Source organism: Lycorma delicatula, chromosome 5 (assembly GCF_047948215.1).
Source record: "Lycorma delicatula isolate Av1 chromosome 5, ASM4794821v1, whole genome shotgun sequence".
Lineage (NCBI taxonomy): Eukaryota > Metazoa > Arthropoda > Insecta > Hemiptera > Fulgoridae > Lycorma > Lycorma delicatula.
In genome coordinates, this window is record NC_134459.1 from 181,691,602 (window position 1) to 181,711,106 (window position 19,505).

The 19,505-nt window shown below is 29.9% G+C and overlaps 1 protein-coding gene across 5 annotated transcripts in view; it reads right to left on the minus strand.

The window, feature by feature from the left end:
- Positions 1-110: 110 nt before the first annotated feature.
- The window catches only part of LOC142325664 (polynucleotide 5'-hydroxyl-kinase nol9-like), a 136,109-nt gene continuing 116,714 nt past the window's right edge, over positions 111-19,505 (minus strand). For 4 of the 5 annotated variants that reach the window (XM_075367699.1, XM_075367696.1, XM_075367700.1 and 1 more), the window contains exons 5-8: positions 14,126-14,268; positions 9,729-10,015; positions 4,149-4,250; positions 111-487 (exon numbers count right to left, since the gene is read on the minus strand). In XM_075367699.1, the coding sequence (XP_075223814.1) occupies positions 14,187-14,268 (82 nt within the window). In that variant the 3' untranslated portion in view covers positions 111-487; positions 4,149-4,250; positions 9,729-10,015; positions 14,126-14,186. The remainder of the gene's footprint in view (positions 488-4,148; positions 4,251-9,728; positions 10,016-14,125; positions 14,269-19,505) is intronic. The other variant, XM_075367697.1, reaches the window with a different exon arrangement.

Sequence of the window (19,505 nt, forward strand, 5' to 3'; positions counted from 1 at the left end):
CAGCTCTCACTATCAGTAAATTGCATAACAATTTAGCCACACTTAAAACTTAATAAAATAAGCATTATATAATAATTATAAAAATTAAAAAAAAAAAAAACATTAAAAAATGTATTAAAAAAATTTTATTTACTCAATATCAAGGCTTAATTATAAGTTTTTTAACTACACCACTCAGTACATTATTACTAATGGATGTATAAGGTACATATCCTATGTCTGGAGGATTACAGAAAAATTTATTAAAATAGTCTTTATACGGTATCTAGGTTTTTATAAGTTTTCTTGACTACACCGCTCAGCACATTATTACTAACGGATGTATAAGGTACATGTCCTGTTACACTTTCTGGAGGATTACAAAAAATTGTATTTGGTAAATAGACACATCCTTTAATTATACTATTGACTTGACTTAACATATCTTCATTAAGAGGTGTTAATAAAAACAGTTCTTCAGTCTCTTTCTTCACACCTCTTACAATACCTATTAAAAAAAAAGAAGACAATAAAGAATACAATAGCACTGATAATTGAAAGAATATATAATAATAATAATTGTCTCGAAATACAATCTTATGATCTACAGTAGAACTGTTACACAAATTACTTTGTAATGAGTTCTATATCTTACCATCAAGAAGATGGCAAGAAAACTACAATCATCTTATAATTTTAAACAATTCTAACAAGTCATCATTAAAAAGATATTTTTAGAAAATTTCTTTTTTTAATGACAAATCATGACAAATTTTAAGACCTAGGTAACCATTTTGTCACGAAACGAGAAATGAAGTTTCCAGGAAGCATATCAGAATATTTATGTTTCTCAAGAAGTATTGCTGTGGAACCAAATTTCACTGTGAATCTCATTTGGCATCTCTATCATGATAAGCATTTATTGGCTCACTCTTAAAGTAATAGTTATGGGGTGTGGTCACCTTTTTTGAAAAAGTACGGACTAAAAATCCCAAATGAAGATATATCACACCAATAGTAACTTTGGTATTATGTAGCAGTTGTCTTAGATTTGCATCATTTTAATAATGAAAATTTTATTATTAATACCACTTTGAACATGATTGTCTTTAAAAAACGTCAGCATTCATATCAGAATTTCATTAAACCAAGCACAGAATTGTAATTGCGCTTCTTTATCAGTATCAAAAGGTTTATGATAAAATTAAATGTTAATTTCAAGATTGAAATTGGAGGTCACAGTGTAAAATATACCAAACCCTTCTGAGTGATATGTTTAAAGAAGGTGAGAATGATGCTTACAAGACAAGCTGGATTTTGAAAAACACTGCCTTAACTTCTTTAAATTACCTGGGATATGTACATAATCTTTGTAAACCGCCAATAAATTTATCACAAACATTACCTGTGTTCAGAGAACCAATGTGTTAAAAGAAAAAAAGAATTTCTTCAAATTCAAGTGAATTTAATCTTTGTATGTAAATTAAATGAATGTTATTACCAGGAATTAATTTTTTAGTCGAATGCTAACAATCATATTGTTCATACAAAAATTCATTTTAAAAAATTGTTTTTTTTTTATAAGAACCCACTGAACAGCACCAACTGAAGTTTGACTTAACAATTTCTCACGTCAACATAAAATCCAAACAGATTTTCATTTGTTTTATTCAAAAATTCCAATTGTTCTTAAATTTTACACTAAGATACCGCTGGAAAGAAAATTAAATATCATTCACAAAATAGATATTGTTGAACAAATTTACAAAATATCAAGTTTTGTCTACAAACATAAGTTGGAAAATGTTTTAAATTGTTAGTAGAAAGAAAATGAACATTTTCCTGGAAAATATTAAAACTGGTAAAAATTTTTTTCTTATCTCATCTGAAAAGATGAGATAACCAGATTTAAGTTTACAGAAAAAAATCTAATTTTACATATAAATAAATGAAGTCTTATTACAGTTAACCACAATGATCATAATCAAAAGATCAAATACAGAAGATCAAGTACAGAAAATGTCTAAACTGAAATAACAACTACTTTAAAATTAAGACATTAAAAATTTTATTTTATTTAAAGGAAAAAATTATGTTGTATATAAAATTTACATAATTTTAAATCTTATTTTTATAAATTTTAAGTGGGAGTCATCACTTCTTTTAGCATTTTAATATTTTCCATTTAAAACGTGCAAGGAGAAACAGCGATAAACAAATACCTAATTTTTATGTTTGTTCTGATTTTGGCTAACCCTCAACAACATTTCTCCATATAGATCTAAATATATAAACTGTATTATAAATCAACACAATTCTTATTTAAATCTCAACTTTTAGAAGTCAATGACAAACTAAAAACAATACCAACAATTTACCTTTAACTTGGCACTAAATTCAAAAAGTAAAATTTTTAAAAGAAATGAAAAATTCTTTAAAGATATTAGGTTTTGTTTCAATTTTCTTAAAGCCAAAATTATTTTATGTGAAATCTTGGATAGGCCTGCAGAAAAGCTGCTCATTTGAACAAATTTCGCTCTAAATTAAAAAGAAGATAAATAAAAACCTATATCTTGATAAAAATTAAAAAAATACCTTGAGTATAGTGTAAGAAAAGGAAGGAACAGAAATTTTGAAATTTCTGCTCATGTGGTGCAGAGTAGTACTCAAATGTACATTAAAAATAAACAAATAAAATGCTCACAAGAAATTTAAACACGACAAATGTGCAACTTGATAAAAATAAAAAAGGAACATAGAGAAAAACTTCAGATGGGTGCTACAATCTGTGAACTAAGCTTATTTCAAAGGAAGAGTAATTTTTCCTATTAGTTTCTAATAGAAACATTTTATTGAATTTTTATCAGAAAATACTACAAATATCAGAATGGTGATAGGCTTTATATCATTGTACTACAATAATCTAATATTAAGCAATGATGACAAATAAATGGAAAATATCTTTAATTCATCTACATACACATGGAGCTGACAGTTTGTTAGAATGCTAACACAGTATTACTGATTGCAAAAATAATTTAGAGAGGTTTGGAAGTTTGTATATTCATTTTTTTTTTTATAAAAAGAAAAGGGAATATACTCGAGAAATATTATATTTCTGAATATAATCAAAGGATATAAAATGATGGAACAGCCGACCAACATTTTCAAAAATTATACTAAGATGTGTTACTCCTTGTATTCAGGCTGTTATCATACCGGTTATGGTTTTGGATTGTCATGCTAACCACAATATGACTATACCATGGTTGTAAATCTGCTTCAGATTCAATAGAATTAATTTTTTAGAGGAAATACCCCACTGGATTTAGGTATTTTAACTTACTTGGAAGATTTTTAAGTGAATCTCACTATATACATGGGCTATTTAGATATTTTCATTTTTTGTTGTTGCTTAGTATTGGATCATGACAGCATAGTGATAGGTAGCCTGATATTCAATGTACTTCACACGAAAATTCAAGTCATTAATTGGAAAACTTCAAACAAAAAAATAATACACATTCTCATATTTCAGAAAGCATCATCTAAGTAATATTCATCTTTACATTATCTATTCTTTTTCTTACTATATCAAAACTCAATATAAAAAATAATAGACATTCCAGGCATTCCTGAGTGTTGGCTCATGCTTGACAGCACTCTTTAAGTAGGTAAAATATACACACACTGCATACTTTAGATTGATTGCTTCCTTTTCTAATATTTATAAAAGATAATGTCCGGTAATTTATATTTAAATGAATAAAACTAAGATACTTAAAAGATACCTAAGATAATTCTTTAAAAAATAAAAATAAATAATAATACTTTTTGCTATTCTTCTAGATATTTACTTTATGAAGTTATTGTCAAATCGCTAAGGTCATTAGCCGCCATAAAATAGTAACAGCATGCAATGAACTGCACCTAAAATCATTTTAGGTCATTATACAGAAGCCAGTTCATTAAATATAGCTTTTAATATCTTTACTTATTTCACACACATCATAAACCATGATGTACTACCTGAGAATTCAGGTATTTTACAACCATGATGTTGTAAGGATATGCAGTTTACATCTCATGCAGGATCTCCACAATTTAGTTATTGGTCTTCAAAAATGTCTTAAATAATTTAAACATTAGATGACAAAAAGTTTACTTACCTGTAAGGTTCAACATAAAAAATATCCTTCACTTTAGAATTTAACATCTGTCCAAAATATGAAAGTATCATTATATTCCTTAAGCTGGGTGCAGAGAGACCCCTATATTAAGAAAATAATAAACAAATAGAAAATAAGATAAACTAAGCAAATTAACATTCAATGCATGAAACAATTGACCTAGACTATGAATCTCCTATCTCCTGTAATTTAGATATATTTTACTTGTTATCATGTTAGTAACAAAGAAATCTTTGGTTACTTAAATCTAAGATAAATTTACCTTTATGTTTTCAGTTAATGTTTTTTTTTTTTTTTAAATCAGAATTATTTAATCACCGTCAACAATTTTACAAATATATCTCATTAAAAAAATAATTATAACATTTGTCTTTGATAGTTAAGGCAAATGCACTTTGCTCAGATTAACAGAAATGTTAAGTTCCTAAAATTACTGCATAATGGATTTTAAAATAAATTGTGCTGTTAGCCCAGATAAAATAATAAGCAGTTCTGCATATAAATCTTGCTCATTTTGTAAACTGAAATTGATTTGAATAATAAAGATAAGAAAAAAATTAAGTGGAATAAAAAGGGTTCTGCAGTGATAAAAATTAATCTTACTGCTATCTTTTCAACATCATAAGCACTATTTCCAAAGAAAATAGACATCATCAACTAATGACTGTGTTGAGCAGGTGCTTGAATCATATCTTCATGCTTTTTTATATATTTAAAAAGGATTTTTTATTTAAAGAATTTATTTAACACAAAATATATTCTATGCTGCCTAAACTCCACCTGGTTTGTCCAGCAGATAAAACCAGGCCTCATACTAGCCCTAAGTTATTAACTACAAAACATTTTCAGAAATGAAAACAATTTAGTTATCTTTCCAGCTACTTCTTAAATTGATTCACACTCTAACCGTATAATACTTTTTTCTTTCGTGGGACTTAGGCAAATCAGATGGTTCAATAAATCTTCAATTAAACACCTTACCATCTTAATACTGTAACACCTTAGAACGATATTTCCTGAAATTTGCAGACATCATACTTTATAGAAATAAAGATCACCAGTCAATTTTGTTTTTTATAAGACTATGGGCTCAACTGCTATGGTCATTAGCCCAACTGGAAATTTGTAGCGTATGAAAAATTCCATGGCTAATCTGATTTCAAACCCAGGATCTCCAGATTAAAGGCCGAGATGCTACCACTCCGTCACACAGAACAGCACTCTAATTCTTATAGCCGGTCTAGTACATTTTCAGAAAGGATTAATTGGTTTAGTTCCTCTCAGAATGTTTTAAGAAGTCAGCATTGTACTGAGATGTCTATGAATGATATTATCAATCAGATGATGACTCGTTGAATGTTTAAAAAAATATAGCTGTAGTGTTCGGTTATGTCTATAGATGATTTATTATTCACAAGTCGTCAAAAGCTTGTGAATACGCTAATCATGAGCAAACACTGAATTTGTTTTTAACCTATTACCCTATACTATTTATCTAGTCATAAAAGCAACCTTTGCTATTAGGGTTTGTATAAATTATTATTAGAATAAAAAAGCCTTGTTATCTTCAAAATACCAAATAGTCATTCAGTTTACTGCAAAGATATATCCTTTCCAAATTTCTAAATGTTATTGCTTTGCAAGATATACTTACAGGATTAAAAATAAATAAATTAACTTAATGCTAAAAAGTTTCACACAGAATCATAAATTGTTTTTCTTCACTAAAATATTAAAATTATCTACGTAGCACATTCACTTTGAAAGTTTTGAAGTAATTCATATAAAAAAAAATATGTGAAATATGAATTTTGTCTTATGCATACCTACAAAACCACTAAACTGTAAGATCAGCTTCACTTAAGTCAATGCAGAGTGAAACTGCTTCTAGGGCTTGAAATAAGGATAAAACGTTCATACAAACATACGACAGAAAATGCTTTGTTACTGACTTATGGCTAGTGAAAAATTTCACCCAGATTTTAGTTCCCAGTGAAATACTGAATTTTTAAGGCGTTATAAAAGGACTAAATTTGATGGGGTCTTAAATTTCTTGACCTGAAAAATTTAATAAAACAGATTCCAGGACTGTATTTTTCATGGTTTTCATGATATCCAACGTAAATCATAAAACTTTAGTACTGAAAAACGTTTCTTTTTTAAAAAAAAGTTCATGCACACAAATATTTTTCCTTATTTCAAACTCTAGAATCAGTTCTCAAATGATTTCCCTCTTCTCCTGAATCAAAATTTATAATGTATTAAAATTAAAAATATAACATGCAAAATTAAATTATATATGAAACTTCCAGAAAATTTGAGGTCAATGAGTTTTAAACTTTTAAAAGATATGTGGTATATATGAGATATACTATTACGCGAAGCATATTAAAGTGTAAATGAATTTTAAATAATGCAAAGCATTGTTTCTAAATGTTAATATTTTTGATATATCTGATGTGTACATATATATATATTGGTTGGTTATATTATATATTTGGCTATATATATTATATATAGTTGTTTTTTTTATTTCAAAACATAAGTTACTTTCTGAACAGCCCTCTTGGGTGTATATATATATATATATATATATATATATATATATATACAAAACCAATTAAAAAAAAAGAAATTTTATTATATACATTTGAAAGGGACAATCGTAAACTACTTTTCTACATAGTTGCCATTTAAATTGAGGCACTTATCAGAACAATGCACAAGCTTTTCAATTCCTTCTCAATAGAAATCTGCCACCTTAGATTTTTGACACCCATCTTGCACAAAAATTGTGATAACCAAGCTTCCCCGATACAATTCATGCAGTAAACTTTGTGAAATTTGTAGGAAGTGAAGAGAGAGTTCTGCAATCGTAATGCGGCAATTTTCACGAATTTTATTGTTGATTTTCATCATCAGTTCATCAGTCACAAGGTTAGGCCGACCACTGCGGTCGTCATCATAAACATTGGTGCGGCCATTTTTAACTGAATGCATCACTGCCTCACTCCCCCTTCACTCATTATTCCATCTCCATACACCTTGCAAAGTTGATGTATTTCAATTGGTTTAAGGTTTTTTGCCAGTAAAATCCTCCTAATCACTGAACTGCGTCTGCAACTCAGAACTCGCGGGACTCTCTATTATAGCGCACATTACAATAATTCACAACGAACAAAGTAGAAAAATCACAAACCACACAATATGACAGCTTGATGCACACTGGATGTAAAAACATTTTGACGCCAAGATGGCGGCTCTATCCCCATCTATATGCTAGGCACCAACACAAGTTACTTTCTAGACAGCCCTCGTATAAATAGTTATAGTATTTACTGCATGGATCTCATTTATACATACTTTTTATTATGTTTTTGTTGTGCTATATATGGTGTGGAACTATTTTACAAAAGCAATTAATATAATGTGTAGAAATGCAGAAAATAAATTAATTAAATTTTGAAAATGCATTACCATACACATTTACTTTTAAATGTCAGTCTTATAAGAAAAGTCCTTTATTTCGTAGTCAATTTTTTTAAAGTTTAATAATACAAAAAGGAACAATAAAAAAATATTTGTATTATTATTTTAATAAATACCTAAATTAATGACATACCGGTTGATTCAAAAACGACTTCAAATTTTAAAGGCATATAAAAATTTATTGAGATAACTTACAGATTTGGTTGAAGTCTCATTCCTAAAAAAACACAAAGTTTGTCACCCAACATTCACTTTGGTTCTACATGGTTTCCATTTGTAATGCGACATACATCCCAACTGAAGTCAATTTTATCCCAGACTGTAGCCAGCAAGTCGGGCGTTACCTCTGCAGTTGCAGCATTAATTCAGTCTTAGTTCAACAAGATCAGCAACCAAAGGTGGTACATAAACCTAATCTTTAATGAAACCCCACAAAAAAACTCTAGTGAGGTCAAATCTAGGGAGCGAGGTGGCCATGCAATTGGACTTTCAGGACCAATCCACCAAACTAGGAATCGAGTACCAAGAAAATTTCAGACTTCTATACAGTAGTGAGGTGGTAATTCCATCTTGCTGATGGAATTACCATCCGTCCATCTTGGTCATCATTATCTAACTGAGGAATTAGAAAATTTTGAAGCATGTCCAGATAAACTATACAACTTACAGTTGCCTCAAAAAACACTGATCTTAGTCCCATCACAAATGCACTGCAAAGTTTCATGAGGGTTTCTGCTACCCCATATTCCATAATTATGGATGTTCACCTAGCCACTGATGTGAAACATTGACTCATCACTAAAAATTACATTGTCTAAAAATGTGTTGTTGTCTGCAATTCCATCCATCATTTTCAACCAAAACTGCAGCCAACCAACTTTATCATCATCTGTAATGTGTTGAACCATGGTTAGTTTGTATGGCTTCAAGTGCAATCATTTACATAAAATGCGCCAAACAGTAGTTTGTAGAATGCCACTCACGTGATAAGTGTCGAGTTGATTTCTTCAGATTACATGCAAAGTGTTCGAGTTGTCCCACAGCAGCTTCAGGAACGCACGGGCATCCCGGTGATTTTGTATGTTTAACAGAACAACCTGTCTCAATGAAGGTTTGATGCCAAGAGTAAATATTGTAAGCTTACTAGAAAGCTTGCTACCCTACTCTCTATGAAAATTACTTTGAACTGCAGTTGCTGACTGCAAATCATGAAACCAAAACACACAGTGAGAACATTCCACACCAGTAAATGTATCCATTTTTAACAATACTGGTGGCATACTTCAAAACTAATAAACTATATAAATCAAAACTTTGTGTTTTGCTACAAAATGAGACCTCAACTGAATTTGTAAGTTATCTAAATAAATTTTCATATGCTTTTAAATTTGAGAAATCCTTTTTGAATCGTCCAGTACTTTGGTCACAGGATAACTTAGTGACACTGTCTCAAGTTCAAACTAGACAAAATTAAATAGGTGCCAAAGCCAATTAAGATGTAGTATATTATTAATATTAATAAATTAGTAAAACTTGCATGAAATTAAAGCTAACTGAAATAAATATAATATAATAAAACATATCAACAATTTACTTAAATTTTCTTTTAACATTTTTTAAGCTAATTAAAATCACTAGCAAAAGACAATCTTAATCTCTCAGCTGTATCGACTAATATTATATTTAATATTGTATTTCCCCTTTATTTCATTTATCATATTTTGTAGCCAGTGTACTGATTAGCAAGCTGGTCTTGGGTTTGATTCTCAGCCAAGATCAGACATTTTTACATCAGTTATTTCATCCAACATATCTTGCTATTAAAATAGATGTAGAAACACGTTTGTAGTCATAATACAGTTAAAAAATTATAAATTACTTCAAAAAATGATTTCTCATTTCACTAATATTTGTCTGCATGTACTGGTGATTTCCACAATTGTTGCTGAAAAAATATTTTGTAAAAAAATAGTTTTCTTATAACATTGTAGTCAGAGAACCATTCTTACTTATAAATGTGAGTTTAAAAATATATTAATCAAGGCTTCAACAATTAAAGGATATAATTACATTTTTTAAATCCTTCATTTCTTAAACGTACAAAGTCTGTGCTTGCTGTTTCTTTTTATTCTTTTTATAAAACCCTATATTTTCTACAGCTGATGGTATAGGTAATAATTCATAATTGAGAACTTTTGGGTCATGTTCACTCCTGCAGAGATTTAAAATGTTATCTTCAACAAACTCAGGATCTAATAAAGCAGGAAAGTTACGAGCTTTATGTTGTGACTCAATCTGTACAAGAACAGTCGGTGATACTTTTTTAATCATACTTGACACAATAAGAACACCCATCCCTGTAAAAATAAATAATTCAAATTTATTTGAAAACAAAATCATAGCAATACAATTTTATATATCATTACTAATTGATGTACTTCCAAGTAACTATCAGTCTAATTTTACATAAACTAGAAGTTTTTTAACCAAGAAAATATAAATTTAAACTAAACTGATAAAAATGTAAAATAATAAACTGTTTCACAATGGCCCAAGACAAAAATGTATAATTATGCAGCCAGATGTTAATGGTTCATTAACACCTGAAATGTCTCAGACAGTAACATCTTTGAAAATAAAACAAAATGAAATGCAATATAATGTGCATGGAATGACAATTTAGTATCTATATATAATCATCCGATATATAAGGCTGCTTTTCTCATTTTACAGTACCTTTATCATGGCTCAACCAATCTCATTATCAACTTTTTACATTTATCCTTTACTTTTTCTATTTATTATCATTATTATTGATATTTCATTTTCACTTCCATTGCTATTTTTAACAAATTAATGCAGTGTAGGACCCTGTGAGTGTGCCTCCTAGGAGGAACATATTAACACTAAATGGGGGGTGTGAGCATATCGAAAAGAAAATATTATTAAAAAAATGTATTAATTTACTGAAAGGAAAGCAAAACAAAATACAGCTGACATAATAAAATACACATTTACACTGACATAATGCACTTATAAATAGGATTGTATCAGTACTGCAAAATGTACTTAATAATTAATTTATCAATACTAAATTAAAAACAAGTTTAATAATTATTAATGACTCCCTTGGGCCTGCCTAGCAGAACAAAGTTTTTCAAATGATAGTTTAATATTAGAAATAAACATTCTAAGTTCTTTTTCTACATTTAGCTGAGATCTATATTTTGTCTTCAAAGCAGCAATAGCAGAAAATCCAGTTTTGCAAAGGTAGGTTTTGAAAATGGTAATAGTATATGAAACGCTCTTGTTTTCAGTGCAGAAAACTCATCATCCACCCCTGCTAAATATTCAAAGAGCAATTTATTATTAAATTATCTTTTGTTTTTCCACTTACCATGAAGTCTATGAAGATTTCTTTTTCGGCAGTTGAGCGCCTTTCAGGAGTATTTAGAAATGGATCCCTAACCCACTTGTAACTTGCTATCAAGGTATCGTCAGCAAGAAAATCCTTTTTAAAATTCTTTGCCAGCATGGCTACATGATTTTCAACAGTTACAAAAACAACTTTCACATGCTGTTCTTCATCCTTGTAAGTTTTAACACATTCATCCACATCTGTAAACATTTCTAAGGTGTTTACTTTAAATTCAAATTTTTTACAAAAAGCATTAATTTTATCACTCGTATCCAACATATGTGTACTTGCTCCTTGGAGTTGAAGATTCAAAGTATTTAATTTCTTGAATATGTCACCCAAGTAGCTGAATTCCATCACAAATAAACCACCTTGAAATCTCTCGGCTTCTGGTCAGTTTTCCTCTTCTAGAAAAATGATGATTTCATCTCTTTAATTCATAAACACATTGCAAAAATTTTCCATGTGACAATCATCTTGCCTCACAATAAAATAATATCGCTAAATGTACTGCACCCATATCTTTACAAAGTGCAGAAAAGATTCTTGATTTTAGGAGTTTCATTTTTATATAATTTACTATGGTTACAACCAATGTTAACACAATATTCAGACCAGGACTCATTTCTTTGGAAGCCAAAGCTTCTCTGTGGATCATGCAATGTATTCAGATACACTGTGAAGATTTTTATTTCACAAGTGCTTGTATACTTTGGAATCTTCCAGACATTGAATAAGTACCATTGGTGCATATTCTGACGCAATTTTTTCACTCAATGTTTGCCTTGTGTATAAAATCATTTAAGATAGCAAATAAAGCGAGTGCTGTTGCTTTGAGTTCTATTGGTTTGCAGAAGAGTAGTTCTACTGCTGACATGCCATCACAAAATTGAACATGGGCAATGAGACAAGCATATTTATTGCTTTGCCTTATCAAGCTGAATTGAAAACAATTTGTCACACAACTTTCCAAAAAGCTGATGTCGTACATCTTCAGGTATATCACCAATTCAACAGGCAGCAGTATCATTTGATAGAGGTATGAACTGCAATTGTTTGGCAAAATTATAAACATAATTTCTACAATCTCAACTGCAGCTGGAAAAATAAGCTCTTCATCAATAGCATGAGGCTTTTTACATCTGGCTATTTTATATGAAACTGTGGCAAATAAAGCTTTCATTCACAAAGTTTTTTTTTTTTAAATGTTGTTTGCTTTTCATACAAATTTAATTTTAATTCAAAGAATTCTCAGGGTTTGTTAACTTACTCACTATGAAGTGTTTCCAAATGTTGTTTAAGTTATTTTAAGTTTCATGCTGTCTGCTGCCAAAATTTTTGAGCAAATTACACACAGGAGCCTTCTTCTTCATTTACTTCATTAATGGTAAACCCAAAATTTAAGTGTTCTTGGGAGTGTTTCTTAATTTTATTTTCAGAACCATACTCATCTGTGTACGTTTTGATGCTTCACTGTCATCTAATGCTCGCTTCTGCCCACTTAAAAATGTATAAATGTATTGTTGTGAATATTTCATATCATGAATAGCAATTAACATGCAAATTACAACATACACATTGATGATAAGATTTGATAGCAATAGAAGGACTCAACCGAGACTGGCTGGAATTGAACAAGATGCAGCATTTATACACATTTGTGCAGACGTTCAAGAATGTTCGAGACAAACTGGAACAGTTTGTCTCGAACATTCTTGAAGTTCCTTCTCGCAAAACTGCAAGAATGTTTGATATGGTGGAAATAAGACAGAGAGCAATATAGAGGCATCAATTTTGGTTTTGTCAATGCGGTGGATCGGTGTTACCAAATATCAATAAATTTACTTATTCTTGAAAGTTTGTAATTAAGGTTGTAGTGTATTTTTAGCTTCAAAATACATTATTATTGTACGAGAGGGGGGCACAATGAAAATTATGATTAAGAATTGGGTTGTAAATACTGAAAGGTTGAGAAACGTTGAATTAATGACCAATCTAAAAGATTTTCTTACAAATTTTTACAACAAAGGTAAAGAAATTTTCTTTCACAGAAATCTTTACCCAGTCAATAAAATTAAATATAAAAACTTTTCTGCATCTTTGTTTAATGAGTACAAATACGTAGTTAAATAATTTCCATTAGTTCTTTCTATACTGTTATTTTATATTTTCAAATAATTTTTTTATTATAAAAATTGTTCTTTTAAAGTCGAAATGAACTTTAATTACATTTATTATAATTTTTTATAATTAGTTGTACATTTGCCCCTGCTCTGATGAAGATTTTACCACAATCACTTATGACCCACATAGGCAAATTCAGACCAGATCCTTTTTATCCACGGAGTAGAGCATTACATTCAACTGGAATAAAATATTTATTTACTTCTGGAAATAGCAGCATCACTTTGTCCTCAAATCCAAAGCATCAATAACAATATTTATTAAATGAGTGGACCAATTTAAAAAACTTCACAGGTCTGAAGCCAAACTCATCAATTTCATATCTGTGTCCAGAAAATTAACCTCAGGTGTCCAGTACAGACAACTATCTTGAAAAAGTTTGAAAGAATTGCTAATACAGCAATGTTCCTATATTTTTCTTGATTTAAGAAGCATTTTTTTAGAAACAGGAATAAATGTGAACGTTATAAAGGGTTTGAGGCATGAATCCCTTAATCAAGTTATCAATAATAGCAACTTGTGGCTTAAACGGTTAGAAGTACATATCTTAGAATGACATCATGCTGTACAAAGCAATTAGGCTGGAAACTGATCATAACTTCACAAGAGCAAAAACCAAATATCAGAATGAGTAGTTTGTACATATCAAATCTTGATTATTTGAGATTCAGTCCTTCTCATAATCAAATCTTGACTATTTGAGATTCAGTCCTTCTCATAAATCACTGCAAGTTAAGCAAAGCTGAAGGTAAAGTAATTTGTTCATATATCCTAGTGATTGTACAAATCATAAATAATAATAATAATATAAACTGTATACAGTAATAAAATTAAGGTTATAGATACTGTTGTTAATTGATATTACCTTTATTATATCCAATAGTATTAATAAACCAAGGGATATTTTTCAATTCCTCCTGGGAGTTTCAATAATCAATCACATTTTGAATACAAATAAAATAAAACTTCAGATTATGGATAACATCAACGCTGCCGTAAAAGAAAGATCTGAAACAAAAATATAAACATTATAAAAAAACTTCTAAATTAGACAATGAAATAAAGAAAAAAACACAACTTCATTTCACATACCTAATAGAAACAGGATGTGTATACAAAGAAATTAACTACAACATGCAAATTTTACGTAAGCATAAGTTGTAAAATTAATATACTAATCTGAACACATGTTACACTGGTTACCTAGCCATCTTCAATGCCACTTGCAGCATCAATTAGGATAAGACTAGATCATTGCCAAAAATAAATTATGAAAGAATATTTACAGCTACTATGAAAGTGAGTCTCAATTTTAAACATTTTTATTTTTTTAATATTAAAAAAATAACCATCAAAAAATAATCTAGAAGTGTATATTGGATGTATTAAACTGTAAAGCAGTTATATAAACTATGTAATTTTTTCATTTTATAATTTTATTTTATGTTTTCTACCAATGTAGAGATGATTCAGTTTATTTTTATAGAATACTATTATTATATAAATGTCCACAACATTTACATTTTTTGATAAATTAATAATAATAATAATAGATTCTAGATTTGAATCCTAGTCATGTTGGGCAGTTTTCACACACTACAAAATACATCTCTGATCACATAAAAACGTTAAGTTGACTGAAAGTGTAAATCAGCTTATTGTCACCAATACAATAAAAAATGTAATATCACACAAAAAAATACTGTAATAATACAAATCATAATAAAAATAATATATTACATATTCAGTCCAATCTTTGTCTTCCTCTACTGCTTTCACTCTTTACTCATCCCTCTATTATAAAAATTAACTAAACCTTAAAATCTTCTTAATACATTGCTATTTCATCGTCTTAAAGGATTTCGCCAGAAATTTCTCTTCTCTTCTATTTATTTAAGACTTCTTCATTTCATTTTATACTTTATTAACCACCCTCCTAATTTTCAACATCCTCCTAAAACACTGTTCAAAATTCTACGTCAAGTTCTGTGTCAAAGTTGTCTGAAACATTTTGAGCCTAACATAGAAAGACATTTTTTCTGTCAAATGGTTTTATTTTTCAACAAAGTCTCCTTTTAAGTCGATACACTTTTTCCAGCGATGCTCTAACCTCTTTAACCCCTCCAAATAGTAGCTGGTGTCTATCTGCAAAACAGACATTTATATATGCGATAACCTCCTTGTCCGATGAAAATCTTTTTTCCTCCAAGCAAAACTTTAAGGTTAGGAAGCAAATAAAAGTCGCTCGGGGCCAGATCTGGTGAATACAGTGATTGATCAACTAATTCAAAGCGCAATTCATGAATTTTAACCGTGACAACCATCAAAGTGTGGGCAGGCACATTGTCCTGATGGAAAACCACTTTCTTCTTCTACAAATGTGGTCATTTTTTTGTAATTTCTGCCTTCAGCTTTCAAGTAATGATGTGTAATACTGTATCATTAGTGTTTTAACTTTTTGAAGATAATCGATAACCAAAATTCCGTTACTATCCCAAAAAACATTCGGCATCACCTTCCCGGCCGATGGAACAGTCTTTGCTTTTTTCAAAGCAGATTCACCCTTTGCAGTCTGTTTTGACTGTTGTTTCATCACAGGAGTGTAGTGATGGATCCACGTTTCATCTACGGTTATGAATTGATGCAAAAAATCTGACTCATTCTGCTTAAACTGTTCCAGCAGGGCCTTGGAAATGTTCATTCAAATGCGTTGTTGGTTCAAAATGAGCAAATGTGGCATGCAACACGCGGATAGCTTACACATATCCAATTCTTCAGTTAATATATGACAAACATCTTCATTTGATTTGCCCAAAGCCTCTGCTATCTCTCTAACCTTAATTTGTCGGTCATCCAGTACGATTTGGTGAACTTTTTCGATATCGTTAGTGGTTGCAGTTTTTGGCTGTCCCAAATGCTCATCAAACAAGCTGATACGACCATGTTTAAATTCAGCTGCTCATCTTTTCACAGTGACAAATAATAGGACAGAGTCCCCATAAACAGCGTTCAACTTGGTTTTAACTTGCAAAGGCGTACTGCCTTCAAATGCAAGTATTTAATCACGGCATGATGTAAATACTTATAAATTAATAAAATTTTACATTTTCATACCATTCAAACAATAATCTAATTTCATTTAACTGACAATTACATAACGTATATACACACACACACACACACACACACACACACACACACACACACACACACATATATTTAGCTCGCTTATTTTTACCCATCTCTGTAATAAAAATTGTAGTTCAGTATTGTTAGTGTGAAACACTCTTATACAAAATCTATATCAAAAATGCTTTTACTAGTCACACCTGAGGAGGATGATCAAGGACTTTTATAGATAGCAGTATGTTGTACCACTGCTATCTAAGTACAACCCATTGGGGTGGTTCTAATGGTGAATTTGTCATCGCAAATCAGCTGATTTTGAAGTCGAGAGTTCTAAGGTTCATATCCTAGTAAAGGCAGTTTCTTTTCAACGGATTTGAATACTAGAGCGTCGATGTGTACTTTGGTGGATGGGTTTCAATTAACCGCACACCTCATGAATGGTTGATCTGAGACTGTACAAGGGTAAAGTAAATAAAAAGGAGTCGATGCTATCACTACAATATTTCTAAGTGGTAACTAACTTTGGTGTGAAGTTGCAAATTTGTTTTTTCCAGAAAGGTAGTTAAAACTTCACTGTTAATAAAGTGAAGCCTGTGAATAAAGTGAATATATGATGAAACTCAGGAAATACAGTAACCCTTGGAAATCACCTGGAAATATTTTTATGTTACACTGCTGAGCTGGATTTCAGAATGGAATGGCGGAAGATTTTGGAGTGACAACATGTAAAAGTAGTAACAATGTTATGGGTCATATTCTTGAAAAAGCTTATAACTCAATTTATTTTCCCAGTAGAGCACAACAAATAAATAATGCAAAGATACTATGGCAAATGTACTATCATTTACAAACTTTTGATGCATTAGATTGCACCCACATAAAAATAAAAAAAAACCATCAATGTTTGGGGACAAATATATTAATTCCAAGGGTTACACCAGCATAAACTTTCAGGTAACGTGTGATGAGGAAAAGTTTACAAGCATTAGCACCGAGTGGCAGGGCTCTGTTTGAGAATACAGACGAGTGATATTCAGGACATTATCTCTCAATGTGACGCCACTGCTTATTTGCTAGGCAACTCTGGCAACAATATATCTCCATGGATGATCACGCCATTCAAGACACCTGAAGGCAACATTAAATATTGATTTAACAGCAAACAAGCTAAAGAAACAGTCATAATAGAAAGAGTGTTTGGTCAGCTCAAACAGTTTCCCAATCCTTGGTAACTGCATGCAAATATCACTAGAAAAGGTACCAAAACTAACAATGAGCTTCACTGTGCTTCACAATATTGCCAAACATCTTAGACTTATTTCATTTCGAGGATCTGGAAGAAGGTAGAGAGGAATATGAGTTCACCAAAGAAAAAGTTGGCGAAGAGATAAGAAAATATAAGAAAATTATGTTGGAAACAGAAACAGTAGTATATGTTACATTTTATTTAATTTGTTATGTTTTATGCTGAATGTTGAACCTAAATTTATTGTTTGGAATACATATTGTATAGCCTCAATTACAGTACAATCTGTTTTTAAAATCATTATTACAGATTTCTACAATACAAAATAATGAGAATAATATAAAAAATTAAAATTATTTTTTGATAGTCAATAACCAGCTAGCTACTTTACTGGTTGGCCTGTCAATATCACATCGCAGTTACATTCTTTTCTTCATTTGAACTACAGAGATTTCAATCCCAGTACCTTGGGGATACATACTACATACATCTTCCTTCTTTTTTTCATTAATAACTTTTGGCACTCTTGACATTTTTTTACAACATTGGGTGTTCTGCGAGTAATTTGATGAAAAAATAACTAACTGTCCACAGTGTTCTTATCGTACCCTTCACTTGATGACATATTAAAAAAATCTAATATAGACATCACATGACTTCCTTGTACGCCTATCAAATTTTATGTACACATTTTTTGTTTCACTTCATTTAAACTTATTTCATTTGAAAGTGAGGTATGATCCTCCAACTCTTTAATAAAGTGAACATTTACACAACTGCTAAAATATTAGTTAACATCAAACATTTATTTAATTATTAATTCTACAACCTTACTTGAAATATTAGGATAGAGTAAGTCCCTTTATTACTCTTTAAATAAATGTATGTCTTTATCTAACACTATGTTTTTCTTAAATTATTACAATGTAACCATCAACAAAATGAAAAAAAAAAAAAACTATTAATCAGATGTTTCACCAAATATGATGTGGACACCACATGACTTACTTATACACTTATTAAATTACATAAACACATTTTTTTTAAATGAAAAGTACATGAAATTTTATTCCATTAATAACTCCTGATATTTTTTCATATATATATATATATATATATATATATATATATATATATATTTTAATTGTTATTGTTGAATTATAATTTATTGTAAAAATGTTTTACAATCAATATACTTAAATTAAAAAAAAATAAGTTAAAAAAAGTAGATGAAGTCTGATTCGAACTGATGTGTCTTCCCCTTATAAGATGCAAATATTTCATTAATTAAAATTTCATTTGGCTATAACTCTGGAACTAATGAAAATAAGTACCACTTATGATACATCATTGAAAAGCTTTCAATAAGGGCTAATATTACTGCAGTTAAGAAAAAGGTTTTTTGAATTTTGGGCTTTTTTGGATATTTTTGGTTCAGTCAACTGGATTCAAAAGGCGTGTACAACTAGATGTTATAACAGTCCTAAATCCAAAACTTCAATATCCTACGGCTAATCGTGTTTTAGTTATACAAGATACATACATACAGATGTCACGCCGAATGGATATTTCCATTGAAATCTGAAAAATATCTAGATGTAGTGTTGATTATTCACTTCAATTTGACTTAAAGTTATCACTACACTATAGATTTTACTATGAAGTTGCTATGTTATATATAACTCACCCTTCATTTACATTCGTAAACATCATCTTCATTTATCCTCTAAAAAGTAATACCTTAGGGTGGTTCCAGAGACTAAACAGAAAAAGAGAGTCCTTAGAAGTACAAAACCTTCTAACCCTACTTCCACAACAATTATTCCTAATGCAAAACAAAAAAAAACTCACCCTTTCACTTTTTCAGATG